Raw genomic sequence first — 18,301 nt, 5'->3', positions numbered from 1 at the left:
CGGAAGAAACCTGTAGGTGACTTCACTGGTGTGCAGTTAGAGAAGAAATCTGCACCACCACTAGCAACTGAGTATTTGTCTTCTATGTTTCATTACTGACTATTGCTTTATTAATACAGTGATGGAGGCAAAGAAGAAATAATAGATCAGTATTGGATTTCTTAGGATCTTAAATACGTCCCAATTTTTCCATCAGCTGTGTCTGAAGAACTCATTAACACAGATGATCATTTGTCTCAGGCTGGCATGCTTGTTCACTACATACCCTGCTTACCGTACCATAGCAAAGTGAGAGGTTAGGAGTCAAAATGCTTGTGGGAGAATGTATATAGTCTTCCACCAGCTGAGTAAATCCACACAAGAGTGCATGGGATCCCAGAAGTGCCTGTCTTGTGCTGGACACTGAGAGAGCATTTTGTGTAGGTGATCCCATGCTAACATTCATTCATCGTATTTGTAGTGTTGTCCCACACTCATAACTCAAACCCCTCAACACAACGGCTTAAAAAGAAATAGCCTCGCTCTGAAGGAATTTTACTTTGATGTAAAAGAAAATAGTCCTACCTGCCCATTAAAACCAGCCCCATCAGTAGATTTGAGAAACTCATTGTAAACTTGATTTGCTCTACTGATCACCATGGCAACTGCATCCTGATACTGAGGAGATGAAACAGCCAGCAAAGGCAAGGCAGCCAGTGGGATGTGGTCTTCACTGCTGCTGAGACAGCTCTCATCATAGCTGTAGGGATTTAGGCTAGAAAAGGACATGTTATCATCAGGAAAACTTCAAGAGGCAGGACACAGCATCAGAGAATGAGCAGTTAGCAACAGAAATGGGTTGGGCTATTGCAGTTCACAATGAGCGAACGTGGGAAGGATCATTTTCTGATCGAATTCAACTGCTTAGAAAAACCAAGGCATTACTGCTTTAGGTGAATGGGATCATACTAGAAGGCATTTCTGCAGTTAAACATACTTGGTGCAATTGCTCTACATACAACTAGACATAATTTTGAATGGCAATGACATGATTACATTTCAGCTTTTGTTTTCCCCCTGTATAATAACTCCCTACACCGAAGAGCAGGATCCAACCATCACAATGAAACAGTTTCCTAGAACACAGTGTGACAGGTGTATTGTTCAAAAGCATATAAAGATGTTTTTCCCAGTGTCCAATCTTTTCAAAAAGATGAAACTAAGCTGCACACATTCTGAAATCACAGTAAATATTTGCATAGTAACATCTGGCAAAAAGGAGGCAACTTGATTGAAAATGCAACATTTTCATGCTTAGAAAAACAGAAATCAAGAAAATCTGATTCTCTCCTCCCCTCACCAGAGTTCAACAGCTAATCCTGGTTTGCACTTGTAGAAGAGTTGAAGCAGTCCCAGGAGTATGTGTTTCTTTCTCCTTTCTCTATCGTGCCATTTAAAATATTTATGTCACAGAAAGTAATGTTACTTGAAAACATTCTCTCATTCAATGAGTGAATTTCAAGACTGAAAAAGCAGCTGAGGAAGAGCAGCTACTGAAGTGGATATATCCAATAAAAATGGTCTTTAAAACAAATTCATCCACTTAGGATGAAAGATTGGCGCAAGTCTTGCGGTCAGCAAAAGATTAGGAATGATTAGCAAAATTTCATTGTGAAATATATGGGTCACAGAAAGCCATTGAAAACCACAATGCAAAACCAAACACCAGGAAATACAAATCAACTTACCTGGAAACAAGAGAGAAAGCTGCTGAACAGATTGCTGGGCAGGGAACAAGTCTCATTAAGATGTGGCCTGAAGAAGCAGGGAAATGGGCTCGGGTCACTTTCTCAAACACAGAACTGAAGGTGTTGATGTCTGCCAGCTTGCTGTTGTGGTCTCCACTCCCAGTGTCTAATATGTTCCCCCCATGTAGGATCAAAATTAACACGTGAGTTTTGCAGTTCTGGTGTTGAACTCCTTCCTGTGAGAAAAACAGGAAATAAGAAAGGAGGCGGCATTTTTATGGACTTCGTTAGTTTATTTGGTGGCAACATTAGCAGTGATTTTTTTTTCCTCCCACCCCCACTGTGATAATTTTGTGGTATTTGCTTTCACGGGAGTGGGTGGGGGCAAGTGTGTGCACGTGCACATGTCCTGTGTTCCATTTAATTCAAGTACATCTGAATCATATAGAGCCCACTATGCTCTGACACAAACCCTGTGCAGCACAGACGTAGGTTTCAGATCAACAAAGATTAAGACAGTTTTGTGTACATCAGAAATTACTTTAAATACTCTGAGCCTGGAGAAAAATTCGAACCTCCACAGGCAGCGTAAGCGATCATCTAAGTATCCTAATGATTGCTTCATTTACTGGCAAGGTTCTCATTCAAATCACCACAAGTCCAAAATAGACAAATTTCTCTGCAAATGAAAACATTCAGCAAAAGCAGATGATACCATTATCTCAGACTTTTGACACTGGCAGCTTCTTATTAAAATGAAAGATGGCGGTAATTCACCTGGACACTTAATGAAAAAGTAAAAAAATGCATCATTGCTGATATCCATAAAACTCACAAAAAAATTTATTAATATGTAAATAGGCACATACACAGAAAATAATCAGCATGCTTTGCAGATAACAGATATTTCCTACTTGAAACTGGAAAAGCATTTTAAATGTCTCACAATTTCACCTTTTTTTTCCTCTTTACCCCTTGAGACTCATGTGTACTCAAAGAACTCAGTAATACATTAAAAGATTAGATTTTTTGTTGTTAAATCTTGCTGCTATTTTCTTCTTCACTTTGGATGAGATGATTCCTGAAGATTTCTACTTCCTGACCAAATATGAACACACAGCAAAAACAACAGTAATATTTTTTGTCTAAGGATTGTTAAATGCTAGATTGGGTGATTTACTCAGCATCAGGCAATGTTCTGGACAGTTTATTTTTAAGTTCTGGAGTGAAGGGAAATGGGAAACTTAAGCACTTGTATAATGGTGACAGAGAAATGGCTGAAAATGAAAGAATTGTAGGTTATTCCACTATCTCTCTTCAGCCCATGAATTTTAGTATCCAGTAGAAGTATTCATTGCGAAAGCATTTTGCTGACCTGACCTGTATCTGCTTAAATACAGGAGAATCACAGAAGCATTTTTCAGGTTCCACTTTTCCATGCACTAATTTACAATTTCCTTCTCCATAAGGTGTCATTCCAGCTTTCATAAGAGAAATTTAATTCCCTTTAGAAGCTAAATGTAGTTCCTTCCATGGACAATGCCTGCTTGTAAATAAGCAGCACTGCTGAGGAGATGATGGAACTGAAAGCTTCAAAAAGCAAAAACTCAAGTGGGTCAATATTGCTGAAGTCACTGGTATGAGAAGTCTCTCAGCTGGATTTAACTGGTATCTTTCACAGGAAGACTCAAAGGGAATAAAATTAATTTGCCTCTCAGCAGTAGCTCAGCCATGACTTAGAGAAGGTGCTCAAGAACAAATCAACTGGACATCTGAAGTCAATCAATGACTGTCACCATTTTCAGGGGGTTGTAGGATTGAGTTCTTCAAAAGTGGTAAAGTAGATATTTCCACCACCTGTCCTACGTGTGGACAGAGGACCTTAATCAGTTTGCTGGAAGGTCTACAATGTGTTGAGATTCTTTCCTGCTTCTAAAACCAGGCAATTCTGTTATTACCAATTTCATGACTGCTGCTTCACAAAACCTGCATTTCCAGTTAATTACTAAGCAGACATAACAATTTCTCTTCAGAAAACGGAGTCCTTTTTCCACCTAAGTATGCAATGTCTAAAAATCTTGTGATGATTTTCAGTGATTGCATGTGCACCTACTAAACTAAACCATCAAATGAGTTTACAATTTCATAATACAATATGACAGTATTTTCACCTGTCTACTTGAAAATCAGCACAGCTTGTTTTAGGAAACAATCTCACCTCATTGTCCTCATGTATTTCAATACTGCCTTGTGCAGGGAACCTTTGTTTTCTTAAAGAGGCTCTATATAATTCACCTGAAAGGAAAAGAGACATATTAGTCATATAAGTATCTGCCTGCTACATCTTTCACAGACATCTATGGAGGTAAGGCACATTTCTAATTTCAAGAGAGAAAGTTCTGTTCACATGAAATCCTGTAGACAAACAGAACAATACACAAAGTTTCTTGCAGGCCTACATATTAGAGGCTCTTCTATTCTTAGCAGCAACATACAGAACAGGATTCAGGTCCTTATACAGAGGCATGTAGTGCCAGTACAGCTGCTGTTGATCATCTGTGCCTTTCTGAAGCAGCAGCAGAAGAGGTCACCTGAGGTCCTGCATCACTCCACTCATCCCATAAAGGTATCTTAGATACTTTGGTATGTCTTGTAAGCTGAAAAATAGGAAGTGACGTTGCAGAGAAACACACTGCTTTGCCAATACCTTTTCATAACAGGTTCATGCATCCAACATCTTCAATTATAAACACAACAATGAAAGTTTCTGCATTGACTTTGGAGCATGACCAAACAGACTCAAAGACCTACTTGTCTGCTCTTTAGGCAGTCTGGCTGGGCAGCAGCCTGATCTAAGTGGTGAAAAATTCCTGATACCAGCTTTAAGATTACGAGATTGTCCACTGTCTTGCCTTGGGAATGAACACTTAAAAAGTTTTTCTTTGCAGAAAGCGTGACCAAACAATGTCAACTGGTGTTTAAGAAGCATTTAAGACATTGCCCTTAACAACATGCTTTAACTTCTGTTCAGCCGTGAAGTGGTCAGGCAGTTGGACTACATGATCATTACAGGTTTCTTCCAACTGAAAATATTGTATTCTGTTCTATTCTATTCTATTAATTTTACAGCTGGCTGTGAAAAAGCGTGACCTCTGAACAAATCTTCTCTGGCCTTAAGGTCAGAGAAAAAGATGATACAGCACTATCCAGGTTTTTTTTTGCATTGTTTCTTCATTGAAGAAAATTGCTACCGGCTCTTTCTGGTCTCTTCACAATGCAGTATTTTTTTTTTTTTTCTACCGTTGCATCTTAGTTACCTGGGAAACAGCTGTAAGATGAAATTTGATTAGCAAATGTTGTGGTTAGTTCTTTGGGGAGGGAAAATGTGCTTTTCCCTCCGACAGTGATGGAATTCCAGACAAGATGTGAATCCTAGTCCTGTAACAACTCCTCTTCACTCTTTTGGGAGGGGAGGAGGAGGCTTTTAAACCCTCGTGAGTGATGATGCTAGAAATTTGTCATTTAAAATTTCAGCTGATTGAGTTTGCAGTCTTAAAATTCCACTCATCTCATGTTAGCTGTTCCTAGAGAAACTAGGAAGCCTTCCTCCCTCCATGACAGACACAAGTTTTAGGAGTTAAAGAGAGATGATTGTACCAAATAATAACACCAAAATAGGTAACAGACAGCTTTCAGGATTTAGACACATTTACCTCCATTTCTTCCAGCATGCCAGAAGAAAATAAATACACCACATAATGCTATAGTTGGCTCAGTTTACTTTTCCTTGGCATTAGGAGTTCACACCTTCTTTGAGGTTCTATGCCATTTGTCTACAGGCAGTCTGCCAGACCTTAAGAGAGTGGAATGTAATTTTCACCTCACCAAGAACACTGCTTAAGCAGGGTCTGGCCAGGTTATTCTGAAAGCCCTGAATTTAGTCCAAAACACATTTTGAACATTCTACTCTTCTGCATTAGGACTGAGACTGAATTCTACAGCACATTCTACCAATATTATCCCTTATAGCCACTGTAAATTTATTTAGCCCCTGTGTCTACACTTCTCTGTATTTAAAATTGAGGCAATTATTCTTGCCTTTCTGACAGGCAGGGATTTAATGTATCAGTAATTTAATACTTGTATAAAACAAAAGAGTTCAACAACAAAACCCACAACATCAGAAAGCAAACCTAACATCATAAACCCTAAAATTCCACCAAATGCAACTGCTTTCTGAAATTCTCTGCAATGTAATGCTGACCTCATTATTAAACAACTATGTCAACAATAGAAATTTAGAAATTCCATTTTTGGGGAGATCATCAATTTAAAAACATTTAAATTAAATTAAAGGGATTTAAAACTTAAGTCTTCATTATAAAAAATCAGCAGGAACTATTGAGCATTTTTTTGTCAGGACCATGTATCAGCCCATTGAGAACTACCCTACTAGTTAAATGGCTCTTAGTAACATGTGGTACCAAAACAAACTTAGGTGAGGTAGGTGAGTCAAAACAGAAAGTGACACTTGCCTATTGCTTACCAGATACTGAACTATAAGGAAGACAGCACACAGTCCTAAAACAAATGCAACCCCAATAGAAAAACTGCTTTTCATTCTAGCAGTCAACAGTCAGGAACAGTGGACACCATTTAAACTAACTTATTTAATGAGTGATATACCAAGTATTTCTGCAGACAGAAACATATCCTGCTAACACAGATACCAGGGAGCTAGTGTGTCTGGCAGGGATTGTTTCAGACTCAAATTCCCACTGGAACTGGTATATAAGTATACATATATACACATGCATACATGTTCATCAGTGATTTAGAGAGGCACTAAGTAAGTTCTGTATCTCTACTCAGTTACTTTGCCTGAAGTAACTTGTTGCCCTGTCTCTTCACATGGAGTACATCAGATCTCAAGACTGCCACGAGAAGAAAGCCAGGTGAAAGGAAAAACTCTAAGTGATTCAACACCTCAAAGCAGGCATGAAAGGCAGGGGTTTGATACATGACCAAAAGAATAAGTTATTTCCCTGAATCTAGTAGAAGAGAATTCATATGATCATTCCCAAACTTCTGAGATCATGAGGTAAAGTTCAAAGCCATACTAAAAATCAAGTGAGGTCCTCTTTTTTTATGACACAGACCATTTCAAATATCCCTAATGTTTTGCCATGTTAATTTAGAGGAGAAAAAAAAATTTAGAGGAGAAAAAAAAAGAGAACTTGTGTTGGCTACAAAACATAAAGTGGCAATAGTCCCAAAAGAAAACTGCTATTTCCATTATCACGCCCTCATGAGAAATGATGCCATTTCTTGCCATCTGCTGCACTATTGCTAGCCCTTTATAATGACAAATCCATCATAAGAAATATGTTCATATGAAGGCTGTGACATATGCTTTCTATTAACAAATGAGAAAGAATACTGTAAATATACTGCAGATGCAGTTTTGCAAACTGCACTGTTTATAGGAAAATAATGGCATGCATCAGTGAGCCCAATCGTGCTCTGAAAACCACAACATGAGATAGTTCCTGTGTTAACTTTCACAGTTTCTTCATTGAATGAGTCTTATACATACACATGCTACCAGATCTCGTAAATTACTACTATAGAGAACAGAAGAAGAAGAAACACACAGGATTTAGCTGAGGATCTTGACTCAAAATGCTCCACAGCTCCAGTTACCAGACCTGGCCAGATGGGAAAAGTATGATTTCCAAAAGGAAGGGGTTGGCACCTAGTGACAGCATGTCCTTACAAACAGAGCTGCAGGAATAAAGAACCAACATTTCACTGTGAACTCCAGGAAGGTAATGGACAATGTCCCCAGAGAGAACTGTGATGAAAGAAAACACCCTCATTAACACCATACACTTCTATAAGTCAATTCTCACTCTTTAGCAAGCAATGCAAAACCATAGAAATATCAAAAGCAGAGCCACATGTAAATACACTCCTTGAAGTTGGGCACCAGCAGCAAAAGAACCCTAGCAATGCCAGGCTTGGCACTACTTTTCATTCTTATAGCACTCAGAAATTTTAACAGTAACACTCCTTGCACCTCCCTAAGCAGAGATGGAAGGAGGAAGTCCAGAGCACAAAGCACTGAAGGCTCCTACACTCCAAATTGAGCCATGTTGTACTGTCCTGTGTGAGCTATTGTGTACACCAGCAGCTTCACTCTCCAGTGCTCTACCTCCACCACTCCAGCCAACACTATAAGACAATAATGCATTAATGTCACAGGCACTTTCCTGGTACATTTTAATAATCCATGGTGAAAATAATTAAATTTAAAAGAAAATTTAAAGAATCATGATCCCTCCACATGCATTTCTCTTCTCTGTGTAACATACCACAAGACCTGTGCCAGTTAACAACTCTATTACTATCTCTAGTTGTTGAATAGCTTTGGTACAAAGAAAAATTAGAACAACTCACGTTGTTTTTCCTGTAGAAAGCCAGATGAGCAAAATGCAGACTCTTCACCTGCAAAAGAAAGAAACCACAATGTAAACTAAAATTGCTTTACATGAACATCAAGTTCTTTACTTTTTCTCCTGTGTTGCTGTAAATATTTTGCAACTGACTACTACTATGCAGATTTCAAAAACCCCCATTGGCTTCCGTGGGAATAGATCAGCATATGACACACCTGACAACTTCTGGAATCTATTAATCAAAATGGTTATGCTAGAAGCTAGATTTTATTCTTCATTTCAAGAAAGGCATCATAAAAAATGAAACTTGTAGGTAGGTAGGGAAGAATCTATTTGATAGAGGAATGTAGGTAGGAATCTATTTGATAACCTGCAGCACTAGTCACTGAATCTCTTAATAACTAAGAATTGGCATAACTTACCTAGCAATACAAAGCAGATTCTTATTACAAATATTGAATTAGCAGTTGTTTAAAGAATGTTTTTGTCCTTCCATTCTCTTCCACAGTCTACCTGTCCAAGGAAAGTTGCAAGTACAAAGAGATTTTCTCAGATCTAAATACAAAAACCTAATATACAGAGACATAAGGATACGGGAATAAAGGCCCTTCCTATAGATAAAGTGCTCTGGCCATTACTACCATGGAGGGTAAACACCTTTGCCATCATTTGTCCATGACAAAACCCAAAGGTATCAGCCTACCTCTACCTACACCTACCATCACAGCTGGAATGAGAACACAGGTCTCTCAATCCCTTCTCTAGGTTCTTTCTTCAGAGGCCCAGGCAACATTTACTTTTTTTTTCCAGAGCCAACCTACCACTTGAGTACATTCACACATGCAACAGACACAGCACGCTGCTCCTGGAGCACAGCCTGACTCAACAACAGAGGCAACATCCTGTTGCAGGTGTTTGGCATCAAAGAACAGAACGGCAAAAGACAAGGACCAGGGATGCCGGTGGCCCTCTACGATACTGTGAATAAAACTGCATGTGCTGCTGTTGCCTCCCCACTGATTTGCTTGTGTTCAATGAAAGCTTCTGCCTAGTGTCTAAGACTATAGAACTTGTCTGCACTGTTTCTCAATCTCATGAATTAAAAACGCTGTTATACTAAATCCAGCTAGCGTTAATACATAAAGACTAATAATAATGTTTAAGTTCTCTGATGGATGCAGCAGTACTGCAACTATTCTCTATTTTTTCAGGTGCTCCAACTATCACAGTTAACAATTTGGTTTTGAAGGGAATAAAAAGAACAGAAAAAATGTAAGGCTTTTAATATACAGCAAAGAAATCTCCTTTAGTCCACTCTCTGTGCAAGCTGTACTTGCAGTACACTGCTGTACCTCACCTTTGAGGAATGAAAATTATTTGAACTAGCTATTTCCAAACTTCACATATAATCTTTCCTTTTCAGTTCCTTTCCAGGACAATTCACAGACTGTTGTTCTGCCAAAGAGGTTGGGTCACAACTGTTACCTGCTTTCAGCTTACCAGGGAAGAAGTATTAACTGCAACAGCTCATAGAGAGAGTCATTGCTGAGGCAAAGCAGCCATCAGTCACTCCCTTGGGAAGAACGTGTGAAGTTCTCAGGAATGTGAGAGCTAAAAGCAAAAACCAGACCTCCGTGCCAAGAGCACAGACCAGCTTTCTGAAGTGCTTGTATACACAATCCCACAAATTACAACATGTAAAACAATGGGTTTCATGAATAAAATTCCTTCCTGTGGCAGCTTTGAATGGCTGTGCAGATAGAAACTCTACATCGCAAAAGAACAGCTCTCGACAGATACTGAAGAGACGTCCACTACAGAACTAAAATTAATTTTTATTTGGTAGGTTTAAGAAACAGACAGTTACGTTATTTTTCATCACACAGTATATTTAACAGATTCTGAAAAAAATGCCACTTCTCTGTCCCAGAATTGAAGGACGATCTGCAAGTACTCTTACTTGCATGCTACTAAAAAAAATAAAATTTAAAAAAAAATCAGGAAGGTGTTTTTTGGGCAGTGTTGAAACCGGAATAGAAGCCACCTTATTGTCCCACAAAAGATTGGTAAAACCAGTAGAAATAACCTTGTGTATTCTTCAGAGAAAGCAGCTGCAGGTAAAAATAAGAGTCACAAAGTTACCTTTAGTGTCATGCCATGGTACACCGCCAATATACATACATTAGATTTGTAGCCTGTAGCCATTACACACACATGTGCTCCTGAGATGTCAGAGGGCATTTTGTACAATTCTTGTCTCTTGTTTTGCTCTCGCCTGGGATTACATCAATAATGGGGTCAGCGTTAGAGGATAGCACAGCAGAACAGAGTTATGTGCCTCAGCACCAAGGAGATACCAGGGGAATTGTTCTCTTCTTTCTTCCCTCACACATCCAATCTTGCAATACTGGCCAAAAAGGCGCCAGCAAGCTTTATGGTATACATGACTTTCTGCACTCTAATAATCTGAATTTGTGTAACAACATAACCATCCCACTGGAACAAAGAACATTGATACTCCTCTTTAGAACATGACTTTCACCTCAGCAAGAATACTGTGAAAATTAACTTCTGAATAGAAAAATCTGTTTTATTAATTTTTTTTAAAAAATGCTGTAGCAAATGTAACACCAGTGTGAGCATAGATATGTCAAACTTGGGAAAACAGAGGGAAAGGAAAGGAGGCAATATACCTACAGATGGTATGATCCTCTCCATGGGAATGGCAGCCAGGGAAACTCTAGGCCCAGTGAAAATGATGCAAGAACACATGCTGATTTCAGCATGTGGACCGGATCTTAATACAGATTAAAAAATAAAAAGGGAGAGACTGCAAGGAAAGCAATGCTCTCTGCAGCAGGACTCAGCTCTCAGTAAAAAATATCTTAGCAGGTAGATTATGCTTCCTCCATTTTGCATGCATCTTCTGTGCTGTATTCTAGAACATACAGCATCACAAAATTAAATGACAGCAGTTGCACAACACTAGTAACCTGCCCTACTATAAACTGCTAACAGTAGTGATTTGCAGAAGTCCAATCCACTGCTTCTCTCCAAAACCTGCAGCTAGAAGTAAAATCTGTTCTTTATATGAGCAGTCTGATGCATTTTGGAATGCTGATGACTATTGTAGTTTCCCTATTTCCCTTCTACTGTTCACCAAGCCAAATTTTCTGTTTGCCACTCTTTATATTAATAGGCAGCAGCAGATGCTATTGTAATAAATTTAATAGCAGCATAAACATCACAGTCAGCTATGTAAAAACAACGTTTAATTAATTATGTGACTCCAGGAGGCCATGACGAGGAGGGGTAGATCACATGCTGCTGGAGGGAAGGAAGAGAGCAGTTTGTTTACACAGAACATTCACTGTGGACAAAATTAGGCAAGGCAGCCCTCAGAGGGGTTAAACACTGTACAGCCTTTATTATTGGCCTAAACCGGGATTAATTTTATTTCACAAGAAACCATAGATGGTTTTCAGAAAGCCTACAGTCTTTCTCCTTCCGAAAAAACATCAACCTGAAGAATGATGTAGCAAAACTTTCCTCTTACATGTAAGATTTGTACCTATGGTGCAACAACCCAGTTGAATATTTGATGAAGAAAAATCTCCTGAAGTTGATTAATTACTTCTCTCTCACAGTAATGTTTCTCCATAATACCAGACTAGTTAGACTCTTAATTTGATGGAAAGATAAAGCAATACTGTTCCACAGACAAACTAAAAACTGTTTCTGTCCTACAAAGTAATAAAATAGCAATTACTTTCTCATTTGCTTTCCTATCTCAACCTTCATCTACAGGGCAAGGTCATGGTAAGTTTTTGCAGCAGCTGTCAGTATATCTTACCCTTCTGACTGGTATTGTCTTACCTCGTGCATTAATTTGGCCTAACCAGAAATTCAAGAAGTCTGGGACAAGACAAAGGCATTTTCATATATGCTTAATGCTCTGGAATGCCCAATACAATTTCTGGGAGCTTAGTGCACTCTGAAAAGCTACTCCTCGTGCAGTCTGCCCAAAACAAAACCAAACCTTCTCTAAACAGAAGAATTACTGTCATCGAGTTGTCTTTCTAGCAGCCTTGTGCACATAAGACAACAGAACATATGAATTGCAACCTCCTGCCATGTAGTCATATAGTTTAGCTTTAGGGAGTCCTGTTAGCAGCAGAGAGTTGGACTTGATCCTTATGAGTCCCTTGCAACTGGAGATATTCTATGATTTTATAAATTAGCTTACTCCACAGATGTATATCAAACTTAATCTTAACCAAAAACGTTATTCTAGTCTTTCAGTTCTGTTCAGTGCCTTGTGGCTATTATGACAGGAGAACAGAGAGAGCAGTTGAAGGAATCAACAAGAAATTGTTCCTGACACTCCTAGAAACTGGCTGCTGCACAAATAAACCAGCCTTTTTTCCCCCTTACTCTAGATAGGGAAAAAATGAGATCCAAAAGATACTATATTAGAGAACAACAACAAAAAAAAAACCAAAACCAAACAAAAAATCACTCAGTGATGCATTTATTGCACTTAAAATCTCAGGAAATATATTTTTAAAGGGAAGTTACAAAGAGCAGATAGAGTAGTGGGGAGTCATAGTGCATGTCGTGAATTCAACAGCATTTTATAGTCCACTGAGAAACACAAAGCTTGTTATTAAAAAAAAAAAATCAGTAGAAATTGAAAAGCTCAATCCTAGGTGGTGCAGAAAGGGAAAGAATTGCAGGTTTCCAAACACAGACCAAATACAACTTGCACAACAGTAGCATCTCCCACCTCTATCCACTATCTTGTAGCGGGGTGGATATGAAGAATAAATTTGATCTAAATCAGCAATTCAAATGACTCCCAGAAAGAAAGCAATACTCCTGTCAGCACTACTTTCCAGATAGACAATCAATTTGGTAAAAGATGAAAAGATCTGTGTAACCTACTCTTGTGCAATGGGACCAAGAAAGGCCGTTCACTCACCTGATATGAAAATTTCCAGTTGTGAAAGCTGATCATGTCCATGTATTTTGCTGGTAACCAGTAAAGCAATCCATCAGTCTGTATGTGTGGCATATGAAGCACAGGAAAAGTGAATTTCACAGGCATTTTACAGTCAGTTATGTTTTAAACAACTAAAAATTAAATCGTATTTTGTCAATATACCTGAGAATTCATCCCAATTTGAAGCATTTTAATTCAATTAACTGGACTTGCAGAGTAAAATAGTAGCATGTTGCTGACAAAATTGACTAATGGCTCTTAAAATTTAATTAGGGTGTATTAAATAAATAGTCATCATTTGTGGCAAGCTTTATTACAGAAATTACATAGTTATTTGTTTGCTTGCTTGTTTATTTTCTACAAAAATACCAAATACGGCCTTTTTCTTTTTTTTTAAATAAATTAGGTTTTAAAACAAGGAAACAGTCAAGATTCATTAGGGCTTTGCCTGTTTCACTTTTTTTGTGTGTGCATGTGTGGGTTTCTGTACATTTTGGAAAACGTTTACATTTTGGAAAACGCAGGCTGAGCTGGCAAAGAAGATGACCAGCCTGGCTGATCAGAGAGCTTTGGCTTGAGCTCAGGGGAAAAAAGAGAGTGCATCACCTTTGAAAGAAGGGGCGAGCAACTGGGGAGGACTACAGGGCTGTTGTGAGGTTACACAGGGAGAAAATTGCAAGGGCAAAAGCCCAACTAGAACTTAGTCTTCAAGCTACTGCTATAAAAGACAGTATTAAATGCTTTTTACAAATATGTCAGCCATAAAAAGAGGGCCCAGGAGAATCTCCATCCTTTACTGGATGCAGAGGGAAACATTGTGACAAATGTTGTGACCCGGGGCCCAGAGAAAAGGAGCCCACTTCTGGCAGGATTTGTGGTCTTGAATAACAGCCTGGTTGATTTTTCCCTTCAGCAGGCCAGTGGGCATGCAGTGGTAGGACAAGAGAGAATGGCTTTAAACTGAAAGTAGGTTTAGTTTGGACATTAGGAAGAAATTAATGCCTCTGAGGGTGCTGAGGCACTGGCACAGGTTGCCCAGAGAAACTGTAGCTGCCCCATCCCTGGAAGTATTCAAGCACAGGTTGGATGGGGCTTGAAGCAACCTGGGATAGTGGAAGGTGTTCATGCCCATGGCAAGGAGTTGGAACAAGTTGGTCTTTAAGGTCCTTTCCAACGCAAATCACTCTATAATTAAGTACACCTTCTAGTGAAAGACAGAAATTACGTGCTCCTGAGAACCATGAGTTGTGCAAGAATGCACAGTCAAAAAAAAAAAAAAAAAGATTGCGCACACCAAGTTTTAGATGTTATTTAACTTGGTCACATATTACAAAGATGTATATTTCTCTTCCTTAAAAGAAATAACCAAACAAAAACATGCCAATTACCTGTTTTCCCACAACTACACCACAAACTCACATTACTGCAAATATCTTGTTACTGTGATTTTAATACATAATCTAAATCAACCATTTCAACCTTCCTACTCACTCATCCATCTATGTTTCTGAAGATCATCTTCACATCTCTCTAAATTTCTACAGGAAGCTTTTTTATGAAAAAGCTATCCACAGACAAGAAAGATGTACAAGTACTTTCTCTTCACTGCTAGACAAACTTTCCTTCAAGACATCTCCCACCATCATTAAAGACAAAACCTCTCTTGCTACTCATGTCGAGGACCATAAGCAAACCTGAGATATACAATCCATTCCTATCACACTACTAAGTAATTAAAACTAGTGCGTTGGGGCAAATAGACAAAGGAAATTGATGTAGATCACATTAAGATCTCCAGCTTGGCATTTGCTAAATTCTGAAATCTTGGCTTTGCAAACTTGGTTCTGGGATATTCACCAATTGTAATGAAATATAACCTGTCCTATAATTTCTGGTAAAATGGCCAAGAATCAGAGCTGTCCAGCAACAGTGGTCGGTTCACTGAGGACAGGCAGAAAACCAAACAGTCACAGAAAAAAACAGAAGCTCAATACAAGAAAAACTTCCAAGCTTGCATATTTTATTAGATGTGACCAAAAAAAGAGGTCTGATGTTGCAGTGTAGTTTGCACGAAGTAATACAGTAGTTCTGTCTATGTTAATGACCCAGAAAATGCCAACTGCTTCTGCTCACCAGTTAGGAAGGCAGAATAGGTAAATTCCCTAGCGTGGAAGTTACCAGCTCAGGAAGGGCAGTCTGATCTACTAAAGCTGCAACCTTTTTGTCACTGCTGTTCAGTGTAATTAAAGCTGGTTCATGTCCATGGATGTGTGACACTGCTCAGCTGGCAAAGGCAAGGTATCCTGGCCTCGAGCTGCACTGGCCATGCCTTGGCAGCTGCAGTTCTTCTACTCTTTAAAAAAATAACCTGAACTGAGGGAACGGGGGGAAAGTGGTGACAAAATGAAGGCTGAAGAGCTGAAAAGTCTGCTGGCCGTATACAGAGATTGAATCATAACAATACAGATAAACTCCAACTGCACTGGCAAGCATTTATTATCTCCCTATGGAGCTCTGTGGTTCTTCATCCACTTGAGACGTTTCTGGATTCTCTCATATTTTAGTTTGCATGTGTGAGAGAAAAGAAATAAGAAATGGTATGTTCCAGCTCTCAAGCCCACATTTACAAAAGACCAGTATAACAAGAGATAGCAACTGAGGGAGAGAGGACAACCCTAGTATTCACATGACCTTATTTGAAGTCTTATGCAGGTTTGGTCTCAAACAAACGTGTCTTGACCTCATGGATAATGAATACCCCAGCATTTTTCCTCAGGATTTCACCCTTTAAAATGCTGACATAGGTTTAAGTTTACATGCTTGAATTTAAGATTACTAGCTTGAATTGAATGACATTTTTTTCTGTAAAAAGTATTTGCCTGGTCTGCAAGTTAACGTGTACAGTAATCTCATTTCCCACCATAAAAAACTCAAGTAATGCAATATAAAGCATATACTAAATTCAAAGTATACAAAAAGTCTTCTTCACCTTACCTCAACTTACCTTCACTGCACTTGCACTATACAAAAACAAACCAACAATAACTTCGACCTTAGAAACACTAACAATATATATTTAAGGTAAGGATATGATGTCAAGATAGCTGGAGGACTGAAATCCACCAGTCTGAATTTGTTCCTAGTGGTGAGTACATGCAATTTCCTTTCATGTAATGGACAGAATACTTTGCACCAGGAGTGAATTTAAATGCATAACTATGATGTGCTTGGGCCTTTACCCTAAGTCCCAGATTCTTACTGGTGTATCAGTGCCCATTTCCCACTCCTTTCATTGGTACATAGTTACATATATATTTATATAAAAATGGCCCCAAATACCTGAAAGTATGCATCTCCATAGAAATTCCAGATAAAGATTCGTCGACTTTAAGGAGCAAAATAACCCGGTGTCAACAAGAAGTCTCTCACACATTGAATACAAGAAAAAATAAGTTTTAGTCTTGTAATCTATGTCATAGTTGTTCAGCTGAGTCCAACACTGACTTCCCACTGAAGCCAATAAATTTGTATTACCTGGTCTGACAAAGTTTTCTCCTGAAAGAGATCATTGCAATTCATTTCTCAGCACTAAAATGCTACTTAGATATCCATGTTAATCTTTTAACTGTGGGATGCTGTAAAATTACATTACTTCTGTAGAGCACTTACATAGTATCTAAAAATGAATTGCTTCAGTAGTCAGATGTTCTTGTTAACTCTAAAGAAATAGGTAATACAAGCGAAACATTACCTTGATTTTCCTCAAGCTTCCCAATTGTTTCTATCTGCTCAACAAGGTCATTTGAGTTCCACTGGCTCATGCCTATGAGAATAGCACTTTTTCCTTCCACCATCTCTTCTGTAACAGGAAAAAGAATAGAATAAATTACTGTGACAAACAAGAGAAAAAAGACAGGGTGAGAACTAGTAATTAAGAGAGAAATAAACACTCATTAGAGCTCCTAATGGGAACAGATAACAGGTTATGCAGGACTGTCCAGGAAAGCTTCTTGCCTACTCATATGATCTACAGAGATCCTATATGTTTCACAGATTATGTGCAGGAAAAACATGGAAAAGAGAGGACCGTCTGAATTTTTTCTCTTGCCTTGAGCAGTCACTGTAAAACAAAGTTTATAATAATCACTTGAGTGTTTGAGTGGTTGGTTGGTTTTGGGTTTGTTTTTTTTAATTTTTTTTTTTTTGTTTGATTTAAGAACATTCAAAAGGCAGAGCAGAGGGAAGCGTGGACACACAGACCAGTTCAAGACTTTACAAGAATATTTTTTCCCCTTTTATCAAAGCCGCCTGTGCTACATAAAACTTTAGATTTTCATCTAGGGACACAGAGACATAATGGAATGGAACCAAGCTCACAGCACAGAGAACCATCTCTTTTATTGAGATCCCATCCAGGGAGCAGGGTAGGAAAGCACAAAACACAACCTGCAGATAGATATTCACTCTTTTTTGTAAAAAAACAAACCCAAAACCAAACAGGCCTAGAAGCTGTAGGAAAATATTTTCCTTCAATTTAACAGCTATTTAGCAAGAAGGGTGCATTAATCCTTTCTGAATAAATTTACTAAAAGCACTTCAGTCTGGCTGGATACAGCCCAGAATGGTCTTTGTACCTAGGGTGAGCACACAGGAAAAAAAAAAAAAAAAGTAAAATATGAAATAACAATTCTTTACTTGTTAAGGCAGATTCAGAGAATGGGTCAAATTCTGTCCTCTCTTATAGCCTTTTGTAGAGAGAATGGCTCTAATATGGGAGTAAACACAGAATAATTTAGTCAGGACATTTCTGGCTAAAATCATCATTTTCAAATAACTACCTTTGAGTAGGTCTCTAAATGATATAAAAATTTATGTTCTTTCACCTCTCTCATTTAGAGAGATCTTGGTACTGGAGAAAGATGGATCTGCATAAAGGACTGTATAAATCACTTCATAGTCCCCACCATATCTTATCTCTCCGTATGCCATGCCTTTTACAAACAAACAAGGATAAAGGTTATTTATCAGATTTATCAGAGAAGGTGGATCCAGCAAAGCCCCCTAACACCTGATGCAATCTCAGCTGCTCCCTGAGGCAGAGAGAACCAACCACT

At 38.5% G+C, this 18,301-nt stretch overlaps 1 protein-coding gene across 1 annotated transcript in view; it reads right to left on the bottom strand.

Annotated features, from left to right (window-relative positions):
* PITPNM3 (PITPNM family member 3) overlaps nucleotides 1-18,301 on the bottom strand; it is a gene marked incomplete at its 3' end in the record, with an annotated part of 54,485 nt that overhangs the window by 15,592 nt on the left and 20,592 nt on the right. Inside the window, exons 3-7 of the mRNA XM_082294754.1 lie at nucleotides 16,939-17,046; nucleotides 8,187-8,234; nucleotides 3,946-4,022; nucleotides 1,728-1,963; nucleotides 565-754 (exon numbers count right to left, since the gene is read on the bottom strand). Of these exons, the coding sequence (XP_082150880.1) occupies nucleotides 565-754; nucleotides 1,728-1,963; nucleotides 3,946-4,022; nucleotides 8,187-8,234; nucleotides 16,939-17,046 (659 nt within the window). The remainder of the gene's footprint in view (nucleotides 1-564; nucleotides 755-1,727; nucleotides 1,964-3,945; nucleotides 4,023-8,186; nucleotides 8,235-16,938; nucleotides 17,047-18,301) is intronic.

Source organism: Coloeus monedula (genome assembly GCF_965178545.1).
Source record: "Coloeus monedula genome assembly, chromosome: 20".
Classification (NCBI taxonomy): Eukaryota; Metazoa; Chordata; class Aves; order Passeriformes; family Corvidae; genus Coloeus; species Coloeus monedula.
Note: the sequence above shows the minus strand (reverse complement) of the source record. Positions and strands in the feature narration are given on the sequence as shown.